The 27,924-nt window shown below is 42.5% G+C and overlaps 1 protein-coding gene across 2 annotated transcripts; it reads left to right on the top strand.

Moving 5' to 3' along the window:
* On the top strand, positions 1-23,968 carry slc30a1a (solute carrier family 30 member 1a). Of its 2 annotated transcripts, none has more exons than XM_072508477.1 (2): positions 1-953; positions 18,373-23,968. In XM_072508477.1, exons 1-2 carry the CDS (start codon positions 302-304, stop codon positions 19,275-19,277), a joined length of 1,557 nt encoding a protein of 518 aa, XP_072364578.1. In that variant the 5' UTR covers positions 1-301; the 3' UTR covers positions 19,278-23,968. The 2 variants fall into 2 exon arrangements, with proteins under 2 accessions (XP_072364578.1, XP_072364588.1); XM_072508487.1 differs by having other exon boundaries at positions 3-917.
* Positions 23,969-27,924: the final 3,956 nt, after the last annotated feature.

Below are 27,924 nucleotides of genomic sequence, written 5' to 3'. Positions count from 1 at the left end.
ATGGGTCCGTGCTGAAAAGGAATACCGTGCGCAGAGAAGAAAAAATCTGCCGGGTGCAAAAGTTTTTTTTATAACCGCCTGCATAGTTACAGATTGGGCGAAACAATGAAAGGGCTGTTTCTCCGTCCTCTGGAACTTTCAGCTTAGGTCTCTCTTACCACTTCCCCGTGCCTTTTATTTCGTTTCAAATTCCGGCCGTTATTTTAGACGTTAAACGGCCCTTTGTTCCTTGGAACGGCGCCGCGGTGTCCCCCCCCCCCCCCCCCCCCGGCCGTTCGCCTTGCTGTCAGACTGAGGGAAGATGGACTGCGAACCGAACCGGGCGCGCCTGATGTGCATGCTGTGGCTGACATTCGGCTTCTTCGTGGTGGAGGTGGTGGTGAGCCGGCTGACCAGCTCGCTGGCCATGCTCTCCGACTCCTTCCACATGCTGTCAGATGTCATCGCCCTGGTGGTGGCCCTGATCGCCGTGCGCTTCGCCGCCAAGACGCAGTCGACGGCCAAGAACACGTTCGGCTGGATCCGCGCCGAGGTGATGGGAGCGCTGGTCAACGCCGTCTTCCTCACGGCGCTCTGCTTCACCATCGTGCTGGAGGCCATCGAGCGCTTCAGCGAGCCGCGGGAGATCCACAACGCGGTGGTGGTGATCGGGGTCGGGGCCGCCGGCCTGCTGGTCAACCTGCTGGGGCTCTGCATGTTCCACGGCAGCGGCGGCGGAGGGGCGGCCCACGGGCACTCGCACTCTCACTCGCACATCTCGGGCTCGGACAGCGGCCATTGGCTCCGCCGGAAGAAGAGGGCCGAGGCCGACAAACTGTCCGGCAACGGGACTAACGTCTGCGACCAGGAGGAGATCAACATCCTCGTCAGCGGCAGCGCCATCAACGGCGTCAACCCCGACAAACAGGACGTTTTCGGTACGTGTCAAGGCGGTGACCCCCGACTTGTTAACGGTAGATGCACATATTTCATATTGTAGTCAATGCCGGGCATGCAACTGGAGCCCAGCCCAGTTGTGGACGGGGTTGCAATCTTGGCTCGTTATAAGCAATCTGCCAGAACAAAACCAGTTGTTCTCTTTGCTTCTTTGCCACATCGCGGGGAATGTGAAAGGTTAATTTTAGTTGTATCCATTTGCTGGTAGCAAAATGTCGCGGCAGATTTGTTTACGAGACGCAGGACTGTAACCAACCCATCTGAACCCAGTGCCACATTATGTCCGCACGACAAATCCCAGTGAAAAAACATTTATTCTAATGAGGGTTCAACCTCCCTGAGAATCCTTGGCATTTGCTTCAGGCAGCGGCTTAAAGCAAGGCAAATAACATCCTGTTCTACACTTGTTGGCCAAAATCGAATAAGCAAACGTTGCGACCATTTAAACTGTAAGGCACTGAATTGGGGCCTGGAGTAAATTTTAATAATTTGTAATGTTTGCGATTTGCAACGAATGTCTAGCATTGTACTCCACCAAGTTACAGGGCTTTCAATTGTGTGCTTTTTTTTGCATTGCTCTAATGCAAGAACTACAGTATAACCAAGGTGGTGTTGATGTTTATCAGTACCATTTATAAAAAAAAAATATAAAATCTTTAGTTTCCTGAATTGGGCATAGTGCAAGGTACCAGTCCTTGCTGACCTGATTTATCTAGTTCAAATGATGCCCAACAAATTTGGCTTTGATTGCCAAAGAAAATCAATTTGTGCAGATCGGTACAATTTAATGTATAACTCTACATGTAAGCTACATGCATTTATGAGAATTACTTTTGAGGATGTTGGGAAATACAACACACAGCAAAGCCACTTGACTCAACAGCGCAATGTCAGTACATTTCTGCACAAGTCTCTTCCCATCTTACTTCGTCTTACAATATCAACAAATCCTTCTATTTCCATTTTTCTTGTGCGCTCAAGTAGCACCCCCTTAAATGCATGTTATTTGTCTTGCCACTCCATGTGGTTGTGAATTCCACACTGTCAATTTGAGTAGAGTCTCCTGAATTCCTTTTATTAGATTTATTAGTCACTATTTTATATTGTGGCATCTAGTTTTAGACTCTAACGTGAAAATATCTACATCTTCCCTATTGAACATCATCATAATTTGTTGGTGTGGACTACCTTTGTACATGAAATCCATAAATACCCATGGCTGATATCTGGCTCTTTTACAGTGTCATGAGGAAAAGATCAGAAGCAAAAGGCACAATGGTTTGATATGATACCCACCATTTTCTTTATGCAACATGAGACTGGTGTTATTTTATGTTGAAATATTGACTCTGCTTCACAGTTTGCCCACTTATTTAAGGCAACTGTATTTTTGAAAATATTCCATAATCCGAGGGGGTTTAGAAGCACCGTGTTGGAACCCTTTGATTAATTTTCACCAATTTGTCTGGATTTTGGCTTGGCTCCGTTATTAACACTCATAGCTTCTCCGCTGCACTATTGGAGATGTCAGCCTAATATTCAGGTCCATGTAAAACATTCCATAGCACTATTTAAAAAAGGAACAAGTGGTCTTAGTCAAAATTAATCTCCTCAACCATCATCATCAAAACAAATCTATTAATTGGTCAGCTTTTCTCATTTGCTTTTTGTGGGACTTGCTATGTGTACTTGACTGCAAATGGTTCTTGCATAACAATGATCACACCTCAAAATGATTAATTGTTTTGTCATGAGATTTGGAATGTCACAAGGATGTTGCAAGGGTTAATGTAAATACAGAATTGTATCGTATTTAGTTTTATGTGTAAGGTTTCTTCAGGTCACTGAGTACACAGTTTTGAATAGTAAGGCCACTGATGTAAGGTGATTGGCAAGTTCTCTTTTATGTTTTATCACCTAGTCCTTCAAACTGACATTATTGGCATTTGTGTCTCAAAACATTGGCCTGTTTTTCTTGCAGTTTCCTCTCATGTCTGATCATTTCACCATTTATTACATGGAGAATGATGCAGCACAAAAGGCCATTTGACCCATTGTGCCCATGCCAGTTCTTTAAAAGATCTTTCTATAGTCTCATTCCCTTTCCCTTTTTCCATAGCTCTGCAAGTGTTTTCCTTTTCGAGTATTTACCCAATTCTCCATCGAACCTGCTTCCACCACCCTTTTCAGGCATTGCATTCCAGTTCATAGCTTGCTGTGTTTGGGGTTCTTTTGCAAATTACCTTTTAATGTGTGTATTGTGGTGATTGATTTTTCTATCCTTGAAAATTGCTTCTTTTTATTTACACTCAAAATCCTTCATGATTTTGAACCTCTTCTAAGCCTTCTTTAACCTTACCTACATTAAGGAGGCTGTGTAGTTTCTGTACTTCATCTTTCCACATGTCTAAAGCTGCATATCCCTGGTATCATTCTGGTAAATCTCCTCTATACTCTCTCTTAAGCCATTGACATCTCTCCTAAAGGTAGTGCCCAGAACTGAACAAAATATTCTTGGAGCCTAACCAGTGATTTATAAATGTTTACGGTAATTTCCTTGTTTTTAGACTTCATGCCTCTTGTTTATGAAGCAAAGGATTCCATGTTTTTTTTTCGACAGCCTTCTCAACTTGCCCTGCCAGAAGGGCGGCACGATAGCTCCATGGTTAGCACTGCCGCCTCACAGCGCTGAGGACCCGGGTTAAATCCTGGCCCCGAGTCACTGTCCGTGTGGAGTTTTCACATTTCTCCCCGTGTTTGCATGGGTCTCAATCCCACAATCCAAAGATATACAGGGTAGGTGAATTGGCCACACTAAATTGCCCCTTAATTGGGGGGGAAAAAATAATTGGGTACTCTTATTTATATATATATATTTTTAAAAATGTACATGCAGTACATCCCCAGGTTTCTCTCTTCCTGCAACCCTTTTAAAATTTGTAATATTTAGTTTGTATTGCCTCTCCTAATTTTTCCTATCACAATGGATCACAACACTTCTGCTTTAAATATCTGCTGTGCCCCTTTTGACAGTCTGTCAATGTCCTCTTTAAGTCAGGTACTCCCGTGTTTACTGCAGTTCTGCTTTCTGTGTAATCCTGAAAATGTTGAAATATGTCCAGTATACCCTTGTCTCAACATTAATATACATCAAAAGAGCAAAAGTCTTAATAGCAAGCACTGAGGAGCACCACTGTACACATCCCTGCAATTTGAAAAACAACTATTCACCATTACTCTGATTTTTTTTATGCCCTTCGGTAATTTTTATTCACGCTGCTAACCTCCCTTTAATCTCATGGGCTATGGTTTTTTATACAAGTAGTTTAATGTACGTTCTCCAAGCCTTTTGTGCACTTTCTTCATCTACTCTTCGTTACTTCATCAAAAGACACTCATCTGGTTCCTAGTTTCATTCCTCTCCCTGCCCTTACATTTTATCAGATTTTTTTCATTTGTTTTATTTTCAACCTTGGCACCAGACAACTCCTCACTGTAAATTCTATGATTCTATGCTAGGAAATGCAATGTCTGATTTTGTAGAGATTATGGGCAGGATTCTCAGACCCCCTGCCGATGGGCGGCATGAATCCCGCTCCGATGGCGGCTGCCGAATTCTCCGGTGCCGGTTTTCGGGCGGGGCGGGGATCAAGCTGCGCCAGTCGGGGGCCGTTAACAGCGGCTCCCCCTGGCAATTCCTGGCCAGTTCCGCCGGCGTGAAATGGACATGGTTCCACACGGCGGGACCTGGCTTGGAGGACGGCTAGAGGAGTCCTCTGGGTGGGGGGGGGGGGAACATCCGCCCCTTGGGGGAGGGGGGGGGGGCACGGTGGCCTGGCCTGCGATCGGGGCCCACCGATCTGCGGACAGGCCTGTGCCGTGGGGGCACTCTTTCCCTCCACGCCGCCGTCTGTAAGCCTCTGCCATGGCCGGCGCGGAGAAGAAACCCCCTGCGAATGCACAGAAAACACGCCGGCGGCGGCCCTTTGGCACCGGTTGGCGCGGCGGCAACCCCTCCGGCACTGGCCTAGCCCCCGGAAGTGCGGAGGGTTCCGCAACTTCCAGGTGGCCCGACGCCGGAGTGGTGCGCACCTCTCTTGGAGCCAGCGTCGGGCTGTCCCGCCAATTGCGGGAGAATCCTGGTCTATATATGTGATTGAGAGTGAATAGAATATTTTTAAGCTGATGGAATCATTGGTTTTAGACTGCCAAAGATGTAACCTATTGCATATTTTTTCAATTGGGTTTATTTCACTAACTTGAGCTGCTGAGTATTATGGCCTATATCTCGTCATCCAACCACTAATGGTAATGCTAGACTGCAAACTACAGCACATTGACAAACAGTGATTTATAAACTGAAGTAGAGATTGGAATAGAATTTGTGGTAGATTATTTTTTTCTAGATGTCTAAAAGGTAAACATAGTTTGACTAAGCTGTAATCTTACTGGTTGTTCATTTTGCATTAAATTACATTACTATTTAAATACAATAGGACACACAGTATCTCAGTTGATACATTCCACAGTTTGTTCTGTTTGGTTTCTCAATGACTAATCTTGTTTACAAAATGTTCATTTGAATGTAGGCCTGGAATTGAATTGAATAATTTTTACTTTTTTAAAAACAAACCTTTTGCACCCTATTCAAAATTAGTCCTCTTCCCAATTGGACGGCGAGATTGTTTAAAGAGGGAAAAAATTATTTTGCTGTACATATGCTAATAGTTTTGATATTCAAACATATAATGATGCATGATATCTTGGTATTAAATACATATTGAATTACAGTAAAATGAAAGGAATTGGGGACTTTTGAACTATAGAAATGTGAAGGAACCTAGAGCAATCTAAAATCTGCACTCTACCCTAGCCTATATAGTCCTCTGCTTCAAATATTTATCCAACTTTCTCTTAAAAGATGCATATATCGACTTGTCAGCACATTGCATTCTCCAATAACTAACAAAAATCACTCAATTTCCCTCCTCCCGCTTATGAAAGCTTTATATTTGATGACTTCTTGTCTCTTTGTAAATTGTGGTTATTTTCCTTGTAAGTGACTCGCAAGTTGACTGAACTCCCAAAAATGCTCTGCACAGAGGTGTTGAAATTTTAAAGAGCGGGAAATGTAGTCAACTCATTCTGTATTGTGCAAATTCTGTGAACCCTGATTGAGAAGTATGTATGAAAGGGTTATTGTTTCTTACTCTGGTTGTGGGATGAGTCATAGCTTAAAGATAAAATAAACTTTCAACCTCCTCACAGGTAATTGAAGTTAGTACATGACTTTTGAAATACCGTTTGAAACAGCAAAGCTTAGCCAAATAGCCTGTTTTTTTTTTTTTACAACTTTCTTAGCTGTATCATCTAATTTCATAAATGTTTGAGAATCAACATATCTTCAGCTCTTAAATTAGATAAGTTAAAATAATTAGCTTTATCCTGCAATTCAATATATTACTGCAGTTCATTTAATCAAATGAAAGATTGCAGCTTTCATCTTTACAGTTGTAGTATTTTAACTGCTTTTAACACAGATTGCTCAGTATTTTTGGGAGATTGATTGCAAATAGAAAGATATCCTAACTCACTAAAGACACAGCATACATAGAATCATAAAACCCTACAATGCAGAAGAAGGCCATTCGGCCCATTGACCTGCACCAACCCCCTGAATGAGCACCTTACCCAGGTCACTCCCCCAACCAATCACTTTAACCCTACATAACCTGCACACCTTTGGGCTGAGAGGAAACCCGAGCACCTGGTGGAAACCCACGCAGACAGTGGGAGAACGTGCAGACTCCACACCGATAGTCACCTAAGGCTGGAAACGAACCCGGGTCCCTGGTGCTGTGAGGCAGCAATGCTAGTCACCGTGCCACCCTAATTTTACACCAATATTAAATTAATACTGAAACATGCAAAAATAGTCACCAGACTTGAGATTGGCCTCCTAACTTGGTTGAATTATTTGATCTAAAAACAAGAAATAGCTCTGTTGTACTGGATGCTCATAAGAAAAGATTTTCTGCCATGCTCGAATGTTAGAAAAGGGCTAAGCTGATTGGTTATGTAGTTGTTCGACACCTGACTCACCATTCAAGTACAGTACAACTCACACCAGCATGATTGACTAGTTGTATGAAACCAGAGATGGGGAAACAAATCCTGACCTTGTCAATGGCATCTACATCCTGCAAATTAATTTGTTGGAAAAAAACCCGAGTGATTGCGTGTAAATGGACCGGTTTATTTAATTTGAACAAATGGATTCACCAGCTTTATGTATATTCGCCCACATTGTTTTCTTGATCTGTATTAATAACTTGGATGTGCATGGCACAATTTCAAAACTGAGAAGAAGGAATTGTGAGGATAGTGATAGACTTCAGGATGGCTTAAACAGGCTGTTGGAATGAGTAGACTCATGACCAGATACAGTTTAACACAGTTTGGTAGCGAGAATGACTAGAGGCAATAAAAACTAAAAGATACAATTTTAAATGGGGTGCAGAATCAAAAACCTAAGGGTATATGTGCAGAAATTGTTGAAGTTGGCAGGGGATTGAGAAAGTGGTTAAAATAGCATGTGGGATCCTGTACTTTACAGAAAAAAGAATAGAGGTACCTGTAAGATCACCAGGAACTTATGACCGATCTCTATAAAACATTGGTTCGGCCCAAACTAGTACATTGTGTCCAATTCAGGGCACTGTATTTTAGGGTAGATGGGAACACTTTTTACAGAGGGTGTAGTAAAGATTTATGAGAATGAGGGACTTCAGCTATGTCAATAGACTGGAGAATCTGGGGGTTTTCCTACAGAAGAGGAGACTTAATAGAAGTGTGCAAATTTATAAGGGGTCTAGAGAGAAACTATTCCCAGCCAAGAACCTGAGGAGACTAATTTAAAGTGATTGGCAAAAGAGCTACAGGCAAGATGAGCAAAACATTTTTTGTACAATGAATGTTTACCGATCTAGAATGCAGCATCTGAAAGGAGGGTGGAGGCAGATTGAATCATGGCTTTCAAAAGGAGATTGGAGAAACATCTGAAGCAAAAACAATTGTAGCATTCCAGGGAGTAGCAGTAACTGAAATGCTATTGCAGAAAGCTGGCACTAACTGGACGGGCTGAATGGTTTACAGCACAAAAGGCTATTCAATGATTCAAAGGATGTAAATATTTTGCATATGTTTTTTGAATGCATTTTGTAATATGTAATATCTGACCCCCTCCAAATTGGCACTAATGTTCCCCAACTTCAATCTCCTGGGTGTCGCCATGGGCTAGAAACCACTCTGGACAAACGGGGAGGTGGTGGCAGAGTGGTATTATCACTGGATCAGTAAATGCTCTGGGGATCTGGGTTCAAATCCCGCCATTGCAGATGGTAAAATTTGAATTCAATAAAAATCTGGAATAAAGGGCAGCACGGTAGCATTGTGGATAGCACAATTGCTTCACAGCTCCAGGGTCCCAGGTTCGATTCCGGCTTGGGTCACTGTCTGTGCGGAGTCTGCACATCCTCCCCGTGTGTTCGTGGGTTTCCTCCGGGTGCTCCGGTTTCCTCCCACAGTCCAAAGATGTGCAGGTTAGGTGGATTGGCCATGATAAATTGCCCTTAGTGTCCAAAATTGCCCTTAGTGTTGGGTGGGGTTACTGGGTTATGGGGATAGGGTGGAGGTGTTGACCTTGGGTAGGGTGCTCTTTCCAAGAGCCGGTGCAGACTCGATGGGCCGAATGGCCTCCTTCTGCACTGTAAATTCTATGATAATCACAAATGCTGTGCAACTAGAACTGGTATAAGACTGGGTATTCTGCATTGACTCTTAAAAACAACTTCGCAAGTCAGAGTGTGATGGAATACTCCACACTTGCCTTGATGATTGCATCTGGGCCGGCACTCGAGAAACTCAATAGCATCCAAGTAATAGGTCACTATCACCTCCCCTCCAAAGACACACATCCTGACATGGATGTATATTGCTATTCTTTCATCACTATTGGGTCAAATTCCTTGGAACTTGGAAAAAATATGTTGGCCTTGTGAATCTTTGCTGCACTCTTTCCCAGAATGTTACCAGAGTTCCTAAGGTTAGATTACTTAATCTATGCTCATATTCTTTGAAATATAGAAGGTTAATGGATGATTTCTTTTTTTTTTGATTTTGAAAGGAATTGATAAGTGGAGAGAAATACGTTCCACTGAGCTGAGCCATTTGGGAGAGAAGTTGCAAAATGATTCTTTGTGTATGAGGTAGGGTGGGAGGTGGGATATGGAACTGTGTCCCATAGAAAGTAGTAAATTGATGCTTTTAAATCTAAAATCAATAGAACTTGATTATCGAGAAGTATGAAAACATATGTGGCGGGATTCTCAGTTTCTGAAACGGAGAATCCCTGGACTTTTACGACAGAAAAATTGGCGCGGCACCTGCACTGATTCCGCTACCTTTTGAGGGGCTAGCACTGGTGCCGCATGGAACACCATCGATTGCAATGAGAAACGGTGCGGTATTCGCTGGGGCCGTGTCCAAACTCTCAGGGTTGACGAGCTGCAGCCGCACATAAACATTACTTACACTCCCCACACACACACTTATCAAAGCCAAAAAGATGGGACAGGTTGTGCGGGAGCGCCCATACAGCTTATGGGTCGGCTGGGTCCAGAGAGCTCCAGGAGGGTACCCCAGGGGGACACACCTATACGACTCAAGGCACCAGGTTTAAAGTGGGCTGTCAGTGTCATTCGCAGCTACTTGGCTGACTTGCCGGCTGCGGTAATGGTGTTGCATACCTGACCACTCCGACCCCACAGCCCACCTCCTGGCCACCCCTCACTACTTGCCCTGGCACAAGCCCCCTGGCCAGCGCCACGACTGTCGGTGAAGAATGGCGATGTTGGACATTGGGCGCAATTCTCCCATCGGGAGACTTAAATCCCGACGCCAGAGTGAAAACCGGAGTATTTCACTCCGGCGTCGGGGGCCACTCCCAGCCCCCTATTCTACCACCCCAGGGGGGCTAGGAGCGGCGCCGCGTCATTTACGCACGCCGGGCCATGGCGCCGTGTAAATGATGCGGCCGGTGCCGCGTAAATGACGTCACCCGCGCATACACTGGTTGGCCGGCACCAACCCGCACATGCGTGGTTGCCGTCCTCCCCGCGGCCGCCCCGCAAGAAGATGTCGGATGGATCTTGCGAGGCGGAGGAAAGGAGGTCCTCCTCCAGAGAGGACGGCCCGCCGATCGGTGGGCACCGATCATGGGCCAGACCCCTTTTGAGGCCCCCTCCGGTGCAGGAACCCCCCACCCACAGGCCGCCCCCCCCCCCCGCCAGCGTTCCGTTCCCGCGCTGTTCCCGCCGGCAGCGACCAGGTGTGGATGGCACCGGCGGGAACCTGTCGTGTTGGGCAGACCGCTTGGCCCATCCTGGCCGGAGAATCGCCGCTCGCCCGTTACCAACGGCAAACTGTGATTCTCCCAGCGGCCAGCCGTGATTCTTGCCACGCCGGTTTGGGGTGGGCGGTGGGAGAATCGCGTCGGGGCGGCGTGGCGGGACTTGCGTAGTGCCCGGGCGAGTCTCGCACACGGCGTAGGGGGAGAGAATTCCGCCCATTGTCTGTACACATCTGTCTCTCTCAGCAGCCAGGTTTGTGATTTTTGATAGCATATGTGAACCATGCCCTCGGGTATCTGGCCCATCTGAGGCGGAGAATCGCGGGTGGGCACACTAATGATATGCAAAAGGTTTTTAAAGTACGCGTGGAGTGAAACGCTTTGACGCCGTTTTTGAGGTGATGGAGAATCGCGATTTGTCGTCTCACCGGCGCCTGCCACTATTTTGGCATTGGAAGTTATTCTCCGCCCGATCGCACTTCCCGATTTCGGCATCGGCTAAGTTAAGGTGCAGATTAGCAATGATTTCATTGAATGATGGAATGGATTTCAGGGGCAGGTTGTCCTATGTACCTCCCAATCTAACACCTGCTACATAAACTGAAATGGTTCGAGCAGGTGGCTTTAAATATGCCAATTTATAAGGTCCATAAGAAAGGTGGGAAAAATGGTGGGGGGGGTCCATTAAGGATGGAATCACTTCAAGGGTAGGTGGCCATAATGAGAGGTAAACAGGCAGTTGGAGCCATTATGGGCTGAATTAAGAAATGGGAAAGGATTTAAGACTAGTGCATGTTGAGGGAGGGGGTTAACCTTTGTGCAGACTAGCACATGTCAGAAAGCTAGTGAATTTCCTGTGTGTTGAAGATGTCTGCAACAATGGACAGCATTGTGTGTGCGTGTGTGCGTGCGTGCGTGTGTGCGTGCGTGCGTGTGTGCGTGTGCGTGTGTGTGTGTGTGTCCCCACCCCACCCCACGCACACTGGGCAGAGACACAAAGGCAGTGTGGAGCCAAACGTGCTCCACCCTAGTCCACCTTGTACCTGCAACACACTGTGGGCAGACTAAATGGGCTGACAGTGGGACTTGGCCTGATTTTTCTCTCTCTCTTTTCCCCCCCCCCAAACAACGGGAAGAAATCCACCCTTGGGTGCTGCTGATGTATCATTTGGCCGGTAGATCCACCAATCTCAGCAGTGCCACGAGTGCATTAAGTGCACGCTGCCGGAACTGTTAGCAAGCCCAAGCTGAAGGCTCATAGATCCCAAAGCAAGTAAGTCTGGGGAATTGGGAAGAGATGGTTTTGGCAGATTCCCACCCATTATGGGTTATGGGGGGTGTAAGGGTAAGTTTAGTGGTTATTTTTGTGTGTTCAGCCCCTCCCCCAGTAAACATGTCATGCAGGGGCATGCAAAATCCAGTTCAATGTCTTTGAGCCGAGAAAGATGCCTGCAAATTAGATTTAGTAATAAGCCAGATTTGCTTAGCCTAATAGTGTGTGAACATTTATTGAAAGGTGGTCATAATGTGACTGAGTTCAATATAGTGTTTGGAAAGGAGAAAAAGCAAAGCCACTAAAGAGGTTCTAGATTTAAGTGAGGCTGGCTTCACTTGAATACAACAGTGACTGTCTGCAGTAAACTGAACAAATCTGTTGACTAGTAAGATGGCAGAAGTTCAGTGGGAGGTGGGGTGATGTAGAACCAAATTAAACTCCTGGGCAAGAGGTCTACCTGCCAAAAAGGACAATCATGGACAAGAGGTAAAAATTAAAATAAAAAACATTCAAAGGCAGTATAGGTCCGAGAAAGTGGGAAAGATGCAAAGTGTGGCAAAACAGATAGCAAGAACTCTACAAAAAGGAAGTATGAGAAGAAATTTGCAAGGGATGATGATTATCAAAATCACATTTTTACTATTGCATGAGATAAAAGAAGTGGTCAGGATCAATGTGGGCCCGCTTGAAAACTAAAATGGTGATGCTGTCAACACTAAGGGCATTCAAATGGTCATTGGACAGACATATGGACAATAAGGGAATAGTGTAGATGGGCTTTAGAGTGGTTTCACAGGTCGGCGCAACATTGAGGGCCGAAAGGCCTGCACTGCGCTGTTATGTTCTATGTTCTAACAAAGGAAGATTCAGCATGCTGGAAATCCCAAGGAAACTAATATTGAATTGGGGTCAGAGACGCCAAAATTAATGTAACTATTTGGGAACCATTCCTTAACTGCTATTTAATAAAGGTGAGCGAGAGAAGTATTAACCTACAATATCTGTCGGGAAATTACTAGAGTCTCTAATTATAGATAGGGTGATTGAACACCTCTAACTTCCAGCTGATCAGAGAGGACTAGCATGGATTTGTAAAAAGGTGGGGTATGCTTGATCTGCTTAAGATTTTTGAAGAGGTGGCCAAAATAGTGGACAGAGGAGTGCCTATGAATATTATTTAAAGAACTCCCAGAAGATATTTAAATAATATAATTAAAAAAGATTAATGTAATGCTGACCTTCATATCCACAGCACTAGAATAAAAAGAGGTAGAATCCTTGGGTGGCAGTGGTTAGCACTGCTGCCTCACAACACCAGGGACCTGGGTTCGATTCCAGCCTTGGGTGACTGTCTTGTGTGGAGTTTGCACATTTTCCCAGTGTATGCTTGGTTTCCTCCCACAGTGGAAAGATGTGCAGGCTAGGTAGATTGGCCATGCTAAATTGCCCCTTGGTGTCCAGAGATGAGCAGGTTAGGTTACGGGGATAGGGTGGAGTGGGCAGGGGAGTAAACCTGGGTAGAGTGCTCTTTTAGAGGTTAGTGCGGACTTGATGGGCTGAATAGCCTCCTTCTGCACTGTAGGAATTCTATTTAAATTGTACTTCAGCTATGAACATCTGATTAGACAACACCTGGAGTATTGTGTGCAGCAAAGGGTGGTAGAAGTTTGAAATTCTTTTCCACAAATGCCAATTGATGCTGAATCAATTGTTGAATTTAAAACTGATTGATAGATTTTTATTAACCAAAGATATTGAGGGATATGAGAGCAGGATGAGTATGGATTTGGGTTGTAAATCAGCTAATGCTAGCATTGTATGGTAGAACAGGCAAAGGGGGTTAAATGGCTTACATGGAGTATCCGGGGACCTGGGTTTGATTCCCGGCTGGGTCACTGTCTGTGTGAAGTCTGCACCTTCTCCCCGTGTCTGTGTGGGTTTACTCCCACAAGTCCCGAAAGAGGTGCTTGTTAGGTTAATTGAACATTCTGAATTCTCCCTCAGTGTACCCGACCAGGTGCCGGAGTGTGGTGACCAGGGGATTTTCACAGTAACTTCATTGCAGTGTTAATGTAAGCCTACTTGTGACATTAATAAAGATTATTATTAGAATGGTTATCTTCCAAGATTCTGTAGACTCTGGAATGGTTCCTACAGATTGGCGGGCAGCTAATGTAACAGGGAATGGTAGACCAGTCAGCCTGATGTTGATAGCGGGAAAATGCTCAAGTCAGTTATGAACAGATCACTTGGAAAACTGTGGCAGGATTGGACAGAGTCAGCATGGATTTACGCAAGGGAAATCATGCTTAACAAATCAGCTGGAATTCTGCGAGGATGTAACCAGTAGGATTGATGAGGGGGAACCAGTGAATGTGGTTTATTTAACTTTCTGAATTATTCGACAAAGTCCCACATAATAGATTAGCGTGTAAAATTAAAGTGCATGGGATTAGGGGTAATGTATTGAGATGGATAGAAAATTGGTTGGCAGACAAGAAATGAACGGCAGCACGGTAGCCTTGTGGATAGCACAATTGCTTCACAGCTCCAGGGTCCCAGGTTCGATTCCGGCTTGGGTCACTGTCTGTGCGGAGTCTGCACATCCTCCCCGTGTGTGCGTGGGTTTCCTCCGGGTGCTCCGGTTTCCTCCCACAGTCCAAAGATGTGCAGGTTAGGTGGATTGGCCATGATAAATTGCCCTTAGTGTCCAAAATTGCCCTTAGTGTTGGGTGGGGTTACTGGGTTATGGGGATAGGGTGGAGGTGTTGACCTTGGGTAGGGTGCTCTTTCCAAGAGCCGGTGCAGACTCGATGGGTCGGATGGCCTCCTTCTGCACTGTAAATTCTATGATAATCTATGAAGTGTTGGAATAAGTGTTTGTTTTTTTCCAAATGGCGGGCAGTGACTAGTGAGGTCCCACAGGGATCAATGTAAGGACCCCAGTTATTGACAATATATATTAATGATTTGGATGAGGGAACTAAATGTAATAACTCCAAATTTGCAGATGACACACCGCTGGGTGGGAGGGTGAGCAGTGAGGAGGATGCAGAGGTGTTTCAGTGTGATTTGGACAAATTGAGTGAGTGGGCAAATGCATCACCGATGCAGTATGATGTGGATAAACGTGAAGCTATCCACTTTGGTAACAAAAACAGAAGGCAGATTACTATCTAAATGGCTATAGATTGAGAATGGAATGTGTAACGAGACCTGGGTGAACTTGTACACCAGTTGCTGAAAGCCGAATGGTGCAAGTGCGGCAGGTGGTAAAGAAGGCAAATGGTATGTTGGCCTTTGAGTACAGGAGTAGGGATGTCTGCAATTCTACAGGGTCTAGGTGAGACTTCACCTTGAATATTCGTTTGCAGTTTTGGTCTCCTTTATTTGAGGAAGGATGTTCTCGCTACAGAGGGAGTGCAGCAAAGGTTTACCAGATTGATTCCAGGGATGGCATGACTGACATATGAGGAGAGATGGAGTCGGTTAGGATTATATTCACAAGGTTTTAGAAGACCGAGAGGGAAATCTCATACAAACCTGTAAAATTCTAACCGGACTAAACAAGGTAGATGCAGGAAGAATGTTCCTGATGGCGGAGCACATAAGAACTAGGAGCAGGAGTAGGCCATCTGGCCCCTCGAGCCTGCTCCACCATTCAATGAGATCATGGCTGATCTTTTGTGGACTCAGCTCCACTTTCCGGCCCGAACACCATAACCCTTAATCACTTTATTCTTCAAAAAACTATCTATCTTTATCTTAAAAACATTTAATGAAGGAGCCTCTACTGCTTCACTGGACAAGGAATTCCATAGATTCACAACCCTTTGGGTGAAGAAGTTCCTCCTAAACTCAGTCCTAAATCTACTTCCCCTTATTTTGAGGCTATGCCCCCTAGTTCTGCTTTCACCCGCCAGTGGAAACAACCTGCCCGCATCTATCCTATCTATTCCCTTCATAATTTTATATGTTTCTATAAGACCCCCCCCCGCCCCCCCCTCATCCGTCTAAATTCCAATGAGTACAGTCCCAGTCTGCTGAACCTCTCCTCGTAATCCAACCCCTTCAGCTCTGGGATTAACCTAGTGAATCTCTTACGCACACCCTCCAGTGCCAGTACGTCCTTCCTCAAGTGAGACCAAAACTGAACACAATACTCCAGGTGTGGCCTCACTAACACCTTATACAATTGCAGCATAACCTTCCTAGTCTTAAACTCCATCCCTCTACCAATGAAGGACAACATTCCATTTGCCTTCTTAATCACCTGTTGCACCTGTAAACCAACTTTTTGCGACTCATGCACTAGCACACCCAGGTCTCTCTGCACAGCAGCATGTTTTAATATTTTATCATTTAAATAATCCATTTGCTGTTATTCATTATAAATGATTTGGAGGAAAATGTAACTGGTCTGATTAGTAAGTTTGCAGATGACACAAAGGTTAGTGGAATTGCGGATAGCGATGAGGACTGTCACAGGATACAGCAGGATTTAGATTGTTTGGAGACTTGGGCGGAGAGATGGCAGATGGAGTTTGATCCGGACAAATGTGAGGTAATGCATTTTGGAAGGTCTAATGCAGGTAGGGAATATACAGTGAATGGTAGAACCTTCAAGAGTATTGAAAGTCAGAGAGATCTAGGTGTACAGGTCCACAGGTCACTGAAACGGGCAACACAGGTGGAGAAGGTAGTCAAGAAGGCATATGGCATGCTTGCCTTCATTGGCCGGGGCATTGAGTATAAGAATTGGCAAGTCATGTTGCAGCTCTATAGAATCTTAGTTAGGCCACACTTGGAGTATAGTGATCAGTTCTGGTTGCAACACTACCAGAAGGATGTGGAGGCTTTAGAGAGGATGCAGAAGAGATTTACCAGAATGTTGCCTGGTATGGAGGGCATTAGCTATGAGGAGCAGTTGAATAAACTCGGTTTGTTCTCACTGGAACGACGGAGGTTGAGGGGCGAACTGATAGAGGTGTACAAAATTATGAGGGGCATAGACAGAGTGGATAGTCAGAGGCTTTTCCCCAGGGTAGAGGGGTCAATTACTAGGGGGCATAGGTTTAAGGTGAGAGGGGCAAGGTTTGGAGTAGATGTACGAGGCAAGTTTTTTCACACAGAGGGTAGTGAGTGCCTGGAACTCGCTGCCAGAGGAGGTGGTGGAAGCAGGGACGATAATGACATTTAAGGGACATCTTGACAAATACATGAATAGGATGGGAATAGAGGGATACGGACCCAGGAAGTGTAGAAGATTGTAGTTTAGTCGGGAAGCATGGTCGGCACGGGCTTGGAGGGCCGAAGGGCCTGTTCCTGTGCTGTACATTTCTTTGTTCTTTGTTATTCCTGCCAAAATGGATAACCTCACATTTGTCAACATTGTATTCCATCTGCCAGACCCTAGCCCATTCACTTAGCCTATCCAAATCCCTCTGCAGACTTCCAGTATCCTCTGCACTTTTTGCTTTACCACTCATCTTAGTGTCGTCTGCAAACTTGGACACATTGCCCTTGGTCCCCAACTCCAAATCATCTATGTAAATTGTGAACAATTGTGGGCCCAACGCTGATCCCTGAGGGACACCACTAGCTACTGATTGCCAACCCGAGAAACACCCATTAATCCCCACTCTTTGCTTTCTGTTAATTAACCAATCCTCTATCCATGCTACTACTTTCCCCTTAATGCCATGCATCTTTATCTTATCCAGCAACATTTTGTGTGGCACCTTGTCAAAGGCTTTCTGGAAATCCAGATATACCACATCCATTGGCTCCCCGTTATCTTCTGCACTGGTAATGTCCTCAAAAAATTCCACTAATTTATGAACCTTTATGAACCCATGCTGCGTCTGCCCAATGGGACAATTTCCATCCAGATGTCTCGCTATTTCTTCCTTGATGATAGATTCCAGCATCTTCCCTACTACCGAAGTTAAGCTCACTGGCCTATAATTACCCGCTTTCAGCCTACCTCCTTTTTTAAACAGTGGTGTCACCTTTGCTAATTTCCAATCCGCCGGGACCACCCCAGAGTCTAGTGAATTTTGGTAAATTATCACTAGTGCATTTGCAATTTCCCTAGCCACCTCTTAGCACTCTGGGATGCATTCCATCAGGGCCAGGAGACTTGTCTACCTTTAGCCCCGTTAATAGTCCAGAACCAGGTGTCACAGTGGAAGGATATGGAGTAAATCATTTAGGACTGAGATGAGGAAAAGTCACTTCACCCAGAAAGTGGTGAGCCAATGTAATTTGCTATCGCAGAAAGCAGTTGATGCCAAAAGATTGTATGTTTTAAATAAGGAGTTTGATCAAACTCTTGGGGCTAATGGGATCAAAGGATATGGGGAAGGTGGGGGGGGGGGGGGAAGAGGGAACAGGTTACTGAGTTGGATGATTAGCCATGATCATAATGAATGGTGGAGCGACTAAAGAGCCGAATGGCCTACTCTTTTCTGTGTTTCTATGAATGGATTGTGATTTTGTATTGTAAGATGTATCATATGAGGAACAATCCTGAGGCAGGTCACGCACACCCTGAACAGTCATTTCCTGACTTATTGCCAGTGGACTTTACAGCAGATGTCTGTTGTACTAGGAATAGTTTTATATGGGAAATCAAAAGAGAGCAGTAAATATAAAAATTGACATAAGGTGGGGAGAAGGAGAAAGAAATTCTGTAGATCTGCATTCTTTAAATGTTTTTGTGTCTAATAATGTTTTTATTTCAATATAGATCTACTGAGGGACAATAGTATGGAGGGCCTGCAACTAAATGGAATTTCTGTTCTTGATGACCATCGTGATGAATTTCGAGACATTGATGAGTCTGCATCGCAACTGAATATGCGTGGTGTCTTTCTCCATGTGTTAGGAGATGCCCTTGGCTCTGTTATAGTGGTGGTAAATGCACTGATATTTTACTTTGTTTGGAACCCATGTCCTGAAAATGGCCCATGCATTAATAAGTGTCTGCATGATCATTGTGTTGATCGTGAACATCTAAATGGCACACAGTCAAACATGTCTGAAAATAGTGAAAATTTTCCAGAAGCTGGACCCTGCTGGGTATTGTTCTTAGATCCCACATTATGCTGTATTATGGTATGTATCTTGCTGTACACTACCTATCCTCTTCTGAAGGAATCTGCTCTCATTCTATTACAAACCGTTCCTAAACAAATAGATATGCAGTTATTAAATGAGAAACTGCGCAACTTGGACGGTGTCCTTGCTGTACATGAGCTTCATGTCTGGCAGTTAGCTGGTAGTAGGATTATTGCAACAGCCCACATTAAATGCCGTGACCCAACTGCTTACATGGATGTAGCAAAACGCATTAAAGACTTTTTCCACGATGAAGGAATCCATGCCACCACCATCCAACCAGAATTTGCTACAGTAAACTCTGAATCACGTATTTCTCTTTGTGAACTGCCGTGCAAGACTCAGTGTGCCTTAAAGCAATGCTGCGGCAATGGGGAGAAGTCCTCTAGCGATTTAAAGTTGGAAACTCCATCCACTCATTCCCTCGAGGTCATCAGGGAATCTCCTGAACACCCCAGTGTAAGGACTGAAATAAATGAAGCTGGCAACAATGCAGTAAAAAACAAAGACACACAATATGAATCAGCTGTGTAAATTTAGCCAACCTAACTTTAAAAGTGATGTGGTACTTTATTGACTTCAAATTTTGGGATTGTCAACTGGAATTGATTGGCACTGAGTTAAAATAACCGTGGCAGATAACATCGATGTTATTGAACTTGTTCCACTGCTCGTTGATTTACAAATGGCACATTCCAAAGCAAACTCGTGGACAGCTGATCGGAAACTACTTGAATCTGTTATCACAGCTTTGTGACAAGCAATGTGGATAGTGCATCACTGACTATGTCAGCAGAAAAATGTATTTAATTATTATTAAAGGCGATATAGCATTTTGGGAAATTACTTAGGTTTTTCTACAAACAGTTTTATATAGATTGATGTGACAGTTGTACATCAGCTTGCAAAATGCTTTGTCCCCACCAATGTGTGTTGCTGCTATATAAAACTGGGGGAGGTGAGGAAGGGTTGTGGTGTGGAAAGCAGCCCACTGAAAACAGAGTGTTAAACCTAATAATTGGTATTACGCATGGGTAATTTTGCTTTGTGTGGTTAAAATGTGACCTTTTATCCTTTCTAGCAAGATTGCATTAATTGTATTTCTCTAAATTATTAGATAGTAAAAATGTTTTTGATACAGAATGATCTGTGTTAATCCATGCATCAATCCTGTTAATTATAAAACTGGTAATCGTAAGTAATGTTTTAACACTGACATGCATTTGTACCCCAGCCAATAACTTTGTTTCTGCCTTGTGGAGGAATAGCTTTCCTCTGGACCAGTTTGTAAAAAAAATATACAAAAATATGCAAGAACAAATGGTGTGGGCTTATTTTGGAAAAAAAATCAACCAAATCTGTAGGAATCTGATTTCTGAACCAGTACATTGAAGGTTGAGTGCATACTAAACAAATGAATGACTAGAAATGTACTGCTTAGTGATTTATTTTTAAGTTCATTTTTGGAATTGGTTGCTACCAGAAGTTCTGATAGTCCAATTTGGCATCATACACTGTTGTTCCAAACAGAATAAGGTATTTGGACTGCACACATGTATTTTACAGTGGCGAGAGTTCAGCAGGCATATATACTTAAACTACTCCGGTAGACTTTTGTAACTTCTACTTTGCTGTTGGCGGGGGATACAAAATCTGGATGGGTTTTTGTCTTTGATTTCTCCTCCATAAAAGCATTTTACAGATAAGTACCCAACGAGCGTTTGCTACGCAGTGATCAAGTAAAAAATACTTTGTCAAAAGCTGGGGAGAAAACATACTGTAGCTTTTTCTGTAACCTCCATTGCTATTTTGATAACCATTACTTTGAAGTTTTAAGCCAGTACTTTTGTAGACTAACAAATCCATGCCAGTTTGAGATTAGCCTGAATGGAGGTGTGAGGAAGCTGCAGAAATATAAATTGATCAACTTTTATTAAACATTAATTCCGTGTAATGATTACCATAAATTTTGATGAATCTAATGGCACCATGTTAACACTTTATATGACACACTTCTAAATCTCACAATGATTTCCACTGAAATTTTGATAAAAGCATACAATTTCCTCAAAATTGGAGCAGGTTTCAGTTTCCATATCTTCATTGCAGTTTTTAAACCTTACTTTTTTTTGCTCCCTTTTGTAGAAGTACTTTTGGATTTTAATGTGACATCATTTGTGGAAATTATGTTATGTTTTACATTGAGGAGCTTAAGTAAATTTACAGCCAGTGGCTACGCAATTCAGCTAATCTTAGAATGGTGGGGAGGAAGAAAATGTGAGATCAGGCTTGTTTTTGCGTTTTAAAGATGGTTGAAGATTGGAAATTTTTTTAGGCACAAAGTCCTCATTTATAGGCACGAAGTCCTCATTTATAGGTTCTAGGCTATGTGATGCTTTAAAAGAAGTTTGTAGGCAATTTCTGGAAAATAAATTTCATCTAAGATTCAAATTTAATGAAAGTGAGAAAAAAAACAGTAACATTTCATGATGGATGTGGCATGAACTTTCATAAAACATAGTGTGCACCCGAAGAACAAATCATTAGAAGCTTTAAATGTTTTGCCCAATGGTTTACAAGAATATAAGTGCTGAAACAAATCTTTTTTTGGGATCAATTTAATACTTTTGTCCCTCAAATTGTTTTGTTTCGTTCACAAATATTCCTGCATGTAAACTATGCTCCTCCATTTCAAACACACTTGGATCTATCTCATGAACATACACAGCTTCTACAACTGATTGAGCTTGTACATATTTTTACTGTTGGATATTATGTATTTGTGATGCTAATTAGAACACATTTATGGTAAAATCTTGTTTTAATCTATACCTACGTTGAGTATATTCTACTCTGGAGGAAGAAGTTTCATACAAAGTCTCAAACTTGGGTACGTTTTTGAAAGTGATTTAACTCTGAAGATATCTCCCAGTAGTCAGTAGAAGAATAATTTGATTTGGTCACCATATGTGGGTGACGTAACATTACTATTACAAAGCAAGTACAACATTTTGGGTCTAATGTTGATAAATATGAGAAAAGACTTTATACATTGGTAATTAGGACTTTGTTTTAGTTCTTGGAGGGAATGATTTGAAGCCAAAGTAAATTTCATACTGAGAGTTCCAGTGATACCACTAAGGAGTATTTATTAGACCAAAATTCAAGCATAGAATTCCTATTTAGAGGAAAGTAAGAATTCTATGTGCTTTACACTTTGAGATGACCCGAAAGACTTTGTTTCAGTCTATCAGCAGTTTGATCTTGTCCATTTGAAATTATAGGATGGTTTATAGGGATGGTTATTTAAAATCTGCTGCAGCTTTTTCAGTTGGTACAGTAGTAATTTGCTCTCCCCAAGTTAACAAGAAGAATTGATTAATTTCTGTTGCCAGTTGAAAATGAGATTTGTTGCTATTTTAAGCCTTATTTGTTCAAATTACATACAATGCAATAATTTTAATTTCATCCTTGGATCACAGATCATTACAATTATTAGGAAACTTACTATTGACTATAGAACTGGCTTGTCAGTAAAAGGTATGAAACAATGATATCTTTTGAAGTGAAGGTATGGAAGTGATGTGGTTTAGAATTATTCGACGAATGTTGAATGAAGTGTATGTTGTTTTGAAGAAACTGCCTCCAGGTAAGGTTTATCTTCTTCTTGGACAGTCCTTGGGGATTGAGGATGACTTGTTTCCACTCTGGTTCAGTGAGTTCTGAGATGGCTGATGAGTCCAATGTGTGGTCTGCAGACTCTTCCACATGCAGAGCAGGTGGTTCTTGAAGGGTTGGGTAGATGGTTGTTTGGAGGTTTGTACTCTACTTCCGATGCCTCAACTTCACCTCTGCATATTCCTGACAAAGTCTCTCAATATTTTTAGTGCCTTCCCGAATGAACCTTTTCCATTTTGGTTGGTAACAAGACAGGGTCTCCCATGAGTCACTGGGTATGTTTGACCTCTTCAGGGATGCTTTGAGAACATCCCGAAAGTGTTGTTGATGCTCAAGATAGGCAGGATAAATATATTTTTTTAAAGCTGTGTACTGTGACCAAATTGGTAATATGGCGATTCTTGTGTTAATCAAAGATTGACATCTCACTACCCACAACAGAAATGTGTTTTATTTCCTGCAGTCGCTTGAATCCATAAATAAATGTAAAGACCACATATTTCATAAGACAATACTGTGGTTTTATAGCTAAGACCGTACTGTTTTGTTCGGACTAAACCTGGCTGGGATGTATTCACAAATGATTTGGTGCATTTGATTTCTACGTTTGCTGTGTATCAGAATTGCTGCTGAAATACTGTGGATTTGCACAAATGTCCCAGAGTACTGAAAATGCCAGTTTCTTAGAGCAAATTATTCAATTTCTGTATTTATGTACTTTAATTTGGGTAGAATGTTTGAGAGGTGGTAGAAAAGCTGGATAAACTTTTTTTTCTTTTTTTAAATAAATTTTGTGGGGGAGGATGATCCTTGGGTTGTACAAATAATCGTGTATAATACAAAAGTGTGTTTATTTAAGAGATGTAACTAAAATCAGTGAAGAATTTTCCCCCCACAAGATTGTAACCGTTTCAAAATCTTTTAGTCCAATAGGTTGGACTTGCAAACAATATTCCAAGTTACACCTTCAGGTGCCCTGTGTCCTCTTACTGACTTCAAACACTCTAATATCTGTTCATCAGTTGACAAGGCTGATATGGCTCAGGTAATGAAAATTGTGCACGTTGGTTGGGGTACAGCAATTCAGGGGTTTTAGTTATGAGTATAAATATATTGAAGTAGTGCAGTGAGAAGAGCTGTAAGTGAGGCAGGTGTTAACATAATCAGATGATGTTAATCATCTAGAAATGAATCTTTGTGTCACTATTTTATTTAAAAGTAATATGTGGTATTTGAATAAGAAATCTCACCTTGAGCACTAACACTTTTCTTTTTCAGTATTTGATTTGTGTAGTGTGTTTTTTTTCGTCGTTGTTTACTTTAGTACTGTTGCCAGTCTAATTCTGGCTGTGATTCTGGTGTAGTTCTATGCACCATTTTCTTTGTTTTGTGAGTGAAAATCTGTACACGGTTACACTCCTCAACTGGAATTTGATTGCTATTGTAAATATTGCATTTTGTAATTTTCCAAAGTTATTCCAACTTCGTATAGTGACAATTTGAACATTTCAATGTACTGATACATTATAAACGTGGTCTTGACAAAATCTTGTTTGTGTGTCCTTTTTAGAAATTGCTGGTTCAGGTTAAATTTTTGGAATGCTTGCTAGGGTTTTGCTCTCTAATTAGATTAATCTTATTCTGCATACAAAGAATACCACTTTTATAACTTGACGTTAAGAATGATAACACAATAATTATGGAACATGAAATGGGTATTAGAAGGAAATCTTTGGTAGTGAGTTCATGGCCTGACAAATTGAAAATACCAAGCTTTTGTTGATTGGATTTGTTAGCTGTTGCTAGAATTAAAATTGATTTAATGCAGTTATGGCAGTGTTTATTTAGAATTTAAGCGCCACCTGGAAATCATCCGCAATCCATTAGCAAAATACTTCTAATATCGTTGAAACATTAAAATAATCAGGACTATTTAACAAGTGACTGGAATGATCTCTGTTTATGTTACCTAAGACAGGGTGCCATTGGGTGATCAAGGGTGTCTCTTGCCCCTTGGATGCAAACTATAATGCAATGTTTTGTTTTAAGTCAATGTCCTTGTACCTCAAGTTACTGATACTAATGAAGCTTGGTGTTCATTGAAACAACAGTACTACAAATAGTGCATTTCAAACCTTCACATTTATAAAATGAGTACAGGACAAATCGGTGACCCCAAAATAAAAGTCTAAATAACCGGGTTCCCCAAGTGCTGAAAGGCTGGATTGACCGGAATCTGGATTAGATTTGGCTCTAAAGCCATAGTTGGGACACCTTAAACTAAGAAGTTCCTTTTGTAGATTTTCATTTTTAAATTTAGAGTACACAATTATTTTTTTCCAATTCCGGTCCACCTAACCTGCGCATCTTTTGGGTTGTGGGGGGAGACCCACGCAGACACGGGGAGAATGTCAGTGTGGAGTTTGCACAATGACCCAGGGTCGGGATCGAACCCGAGTCCTCGGTGCCATAGGCAGCAGTGGTAACCATTGTGCCACCATCCCGCCTTTTTTGTAAACTGTTTCATGTGTTTTAAATCTCATATGATTTAGATTTAATGGCGTGGAAGGAACTTCTTAGATCAAGGTCTTCAACCTCAAGCTGCAGGGTGAAATATAATCCAGAATCCTGTCAAACCAGGCCATTCAACACCGAGTTTAATGGAAATTGGCACCTAACATTTGATCCTTACCCCAACTCAATTTATTGCAGTAAAGGTTTGATTCATACCAGGTGGAGAGTGATTGCGTCAGTTTAAATACATTGGCTGTTAATTATATGACTGACAACCTAGCTTATGAGCAGCAGAGTTGGGTTTCCCTGTCTGCTAGCAGATGAGGAAGAAGGAAATAGGGGAGCCATTATTCTGACAAAAGCATAATAATAAATTGATTTAGTGAAATGGCAACTTGACTTGGTGCCAGAAAACTGCAACCTGAACAAACAAACCAAAGTCGAAACTTCAACTTTTAGTTGGATAGCCTAAATTGAAATATTAATTTTAACATCCCAGGCATATCTCTTAAGAAAAATTGATTACCTATGTTTGCCTTTAGTCATAAATAAGCATAGGTAATTAACAGAACATAATTCCTTTACACCCTATCTTTTTTCTGTGTGAAAGAAATGGTAGCAGTGGGAGTATATATTTATAAATAAATTAAAAATATAAAGAAACATGACAGGAGGAACAATGAACTTGGTACATGCTTCAATGTCATGTTTTGCAATGAATGACTAATGTTGAAACGTGACCTTTTAACAGCGCACTTCATAGAATCTTAAAAGTGTTACAACGTGACGTTACAACGTGACATGTCCATGCTGGCTCTGCAAGATCTCCTCACAAGGAAGGAAAAATTGTAGAGTCTCAATTGTCACTTTTAGTGCTGTGAATAAAACACATTATTAACTTTTAATTATGTTAGATGTTGTGACATTTAGTCTGTTGTAATGTGGCAGGATAGTGTATTTATCATACAACTTTACAGCATGATTAATAGGTCTATGTCACAAAAACATGGAGAGCACACAAAGCAAAAGCTTGGGTGTGGGACAGTCTTCCTTCTCATGATTTGTGCTATGGTGGTCGATTTTCTGCTAAGCATTGCTTAGTATGATTCAGGAGCCCCACTCTACATGACAGACTCTGCCACATTTGCTGCGGAGGAAGACTAGGTGGAGAAAACATGATCTGCTATTTTCTCTGGGACCTCTTGACCAGCTGAGCTTTTCATTTCTGCTCATCTCTTCCAATGCCCTTCCAAACAGGAAGCCTCAAAAGGTCATGACCGTCTGCCAATTGTCAGTGTTGATGTCTGTGATCTTCACAGCTCACCTTGTAGCAGACACCCAGGAGTGTGTAACGGTGTGACCAGTTCACTTTGCAAAATCCTTTGGGTAAATGGCGGTCATCCACCCGATAAATTTGGTTGAGCCAGCGCAGACATTGTTGGCCTAGCAATGAGTGTATGCTGATTGAATGTGCACACTCCAGGATCTACAAGTTGGTGACCATGTTCTGCCACGAGGTGCCAAGAATACATCTACAGAGAAGGTGGAAACGTCAGCCTTTTTTCTTGCTAGGATATGTTGTCCAGGTCTCACCACCTGTAGAGGAATGCACTGGGGTCGCAGGCTTGGCTGACTTGCATTTTGGTGTTCTTGGTCAGGTTCTGTGTAGTTCCACATTCTCAGCTTGGATGTAACCACTACAGCTTTTGCAATGCATATGTTGATTTCAGTATCTCGTGACAGATTGCTGGTGATTGTGGAGCCTAGATATGTGAAGCTATCAATGACTTCCAACAGCACATTTTCAGTGCTGATAGATGGCAGTATGGCAACAATCTGGATCAGAACATTATCTTTCTGTTGCTGATGGTCAAACTAAACTCTTTACAGGTGTAAACATATCTGTCCATTTTCCTTTAAGGTGTTCCTCAATATGGATTGTAAGTGTGGCATCATCTGCAAAAAAAAAAACAATGACTGGGGTGTCAAATGAGAGAAAAGTTACTCCATATGTGGAAGTAATGGCATCATTGAAGAGCTGCTCCTCTGATCACAGGCTGGTTCTCTCCCACACTTGCTGATAGGCTCACTAGTGAGATGCAGTTGAGTAGTAGAGAAGTATTGGGGAACAAAACAAAGAATGCTGGAGAAGGCTAATTGCTTGCAATTATTTTTTTAAGTGAGACTCATTTCCAGTAAGCTACCAAATGTCAAATAGAATAGAAACATCGTATACATTCACTTAATAAATTAAAAATATCTTCTTCATAGATTCCAAGGATTAATGCATGTGTACAGTCTTTGGTATTTGTACCACCTTTACCTTCTCTATTTGTGTTATTTTTTTCAAGGTTTCCTCCATTGGATAGATAACTTACTATGTGACTACTTTACCTAATACAGAGTTAGTGAGAATGAAAAGAGAGCCCCTTGTTGCTAACGTTTGGTTGGCTCTTAAATGTTGCTCGTTGTGTCTTTACTTAATTTGCTCTGTTTCTATAACCTTTGCTCTAGAGTCGCCAGGTATCTTTACGATACCACCACGAGGTTCAAGTTCAAGTGCTGATCAATAACTCAATACACCAGTTAGTATGTTTCAAATCAAAACACGTTTATTATACACAGTCAATCACTACTCATGCATAAAACTCTACTTACTAGACTATTTCTAACACTAAAAGGCCTATACCTAGCTTTGGAACTGGCCCACCAGGTCAGGGGAACAAATGGCCTTTTGTTCGATTCTGAGTCTGCAGGCTTCAAAGCTGGTATAGGCTGGTAGCTAGGAGCGCCGATCTCGTAGTGTGCGTTGACTGGAGACTTACTTGGTGCAGCTACTAGGCAGGTTACGGTCAAGGGTTGTTTCGAGCTGCTGAGAGGTCCTGCCAAGAAGGATGAATTGAACTTGGGAACTTTATTTTATAGTCCCCAGGGGCTTCGCGCCCTTTTGGGCGGACCCCGTACCTGGTTCCAAGTGATTGGACAGTTC

The sequence above is a fragment of the Scyliorhinus torazame genome, chromosome 1 (genome assembly GCF_047496885.1).
Source record: "Scyliorhinus torazame isolate Kashiwa2021f chromosome 1, sScyTor2.1, whole genome shotgun sequence".
In the NCBI taxonomy this organism is placed as follows: domain Eukaryota; kingdom Metazoa; phylum Chordata; class Chondrichthyes; order Carcharhiniformes; family Scyliorhinidae; genus Scyliorhinus; species Scyliorhinus torazame.
The sequence above is the reverse complement of the archived record's forward strand: the minus strand, read 5'-3'. Positions and strand labels throughout refer to the sequence as shown.

Coding starts and splice junctions, on each gene's coding strand:
- slc30a1a (XM_072508477.1), top strand. CDS start 302: ATGGACTGCGAACCGAACCGGGCGCGCCTGATGTGCATGCTGTGGCTG. Junction 954..18,372: donor TGACCCCCGACTTGTTAACG/GTAGATGCACAT, acceptor ATTTCAATATAG/ATCTACTGAGGGACAATAGT.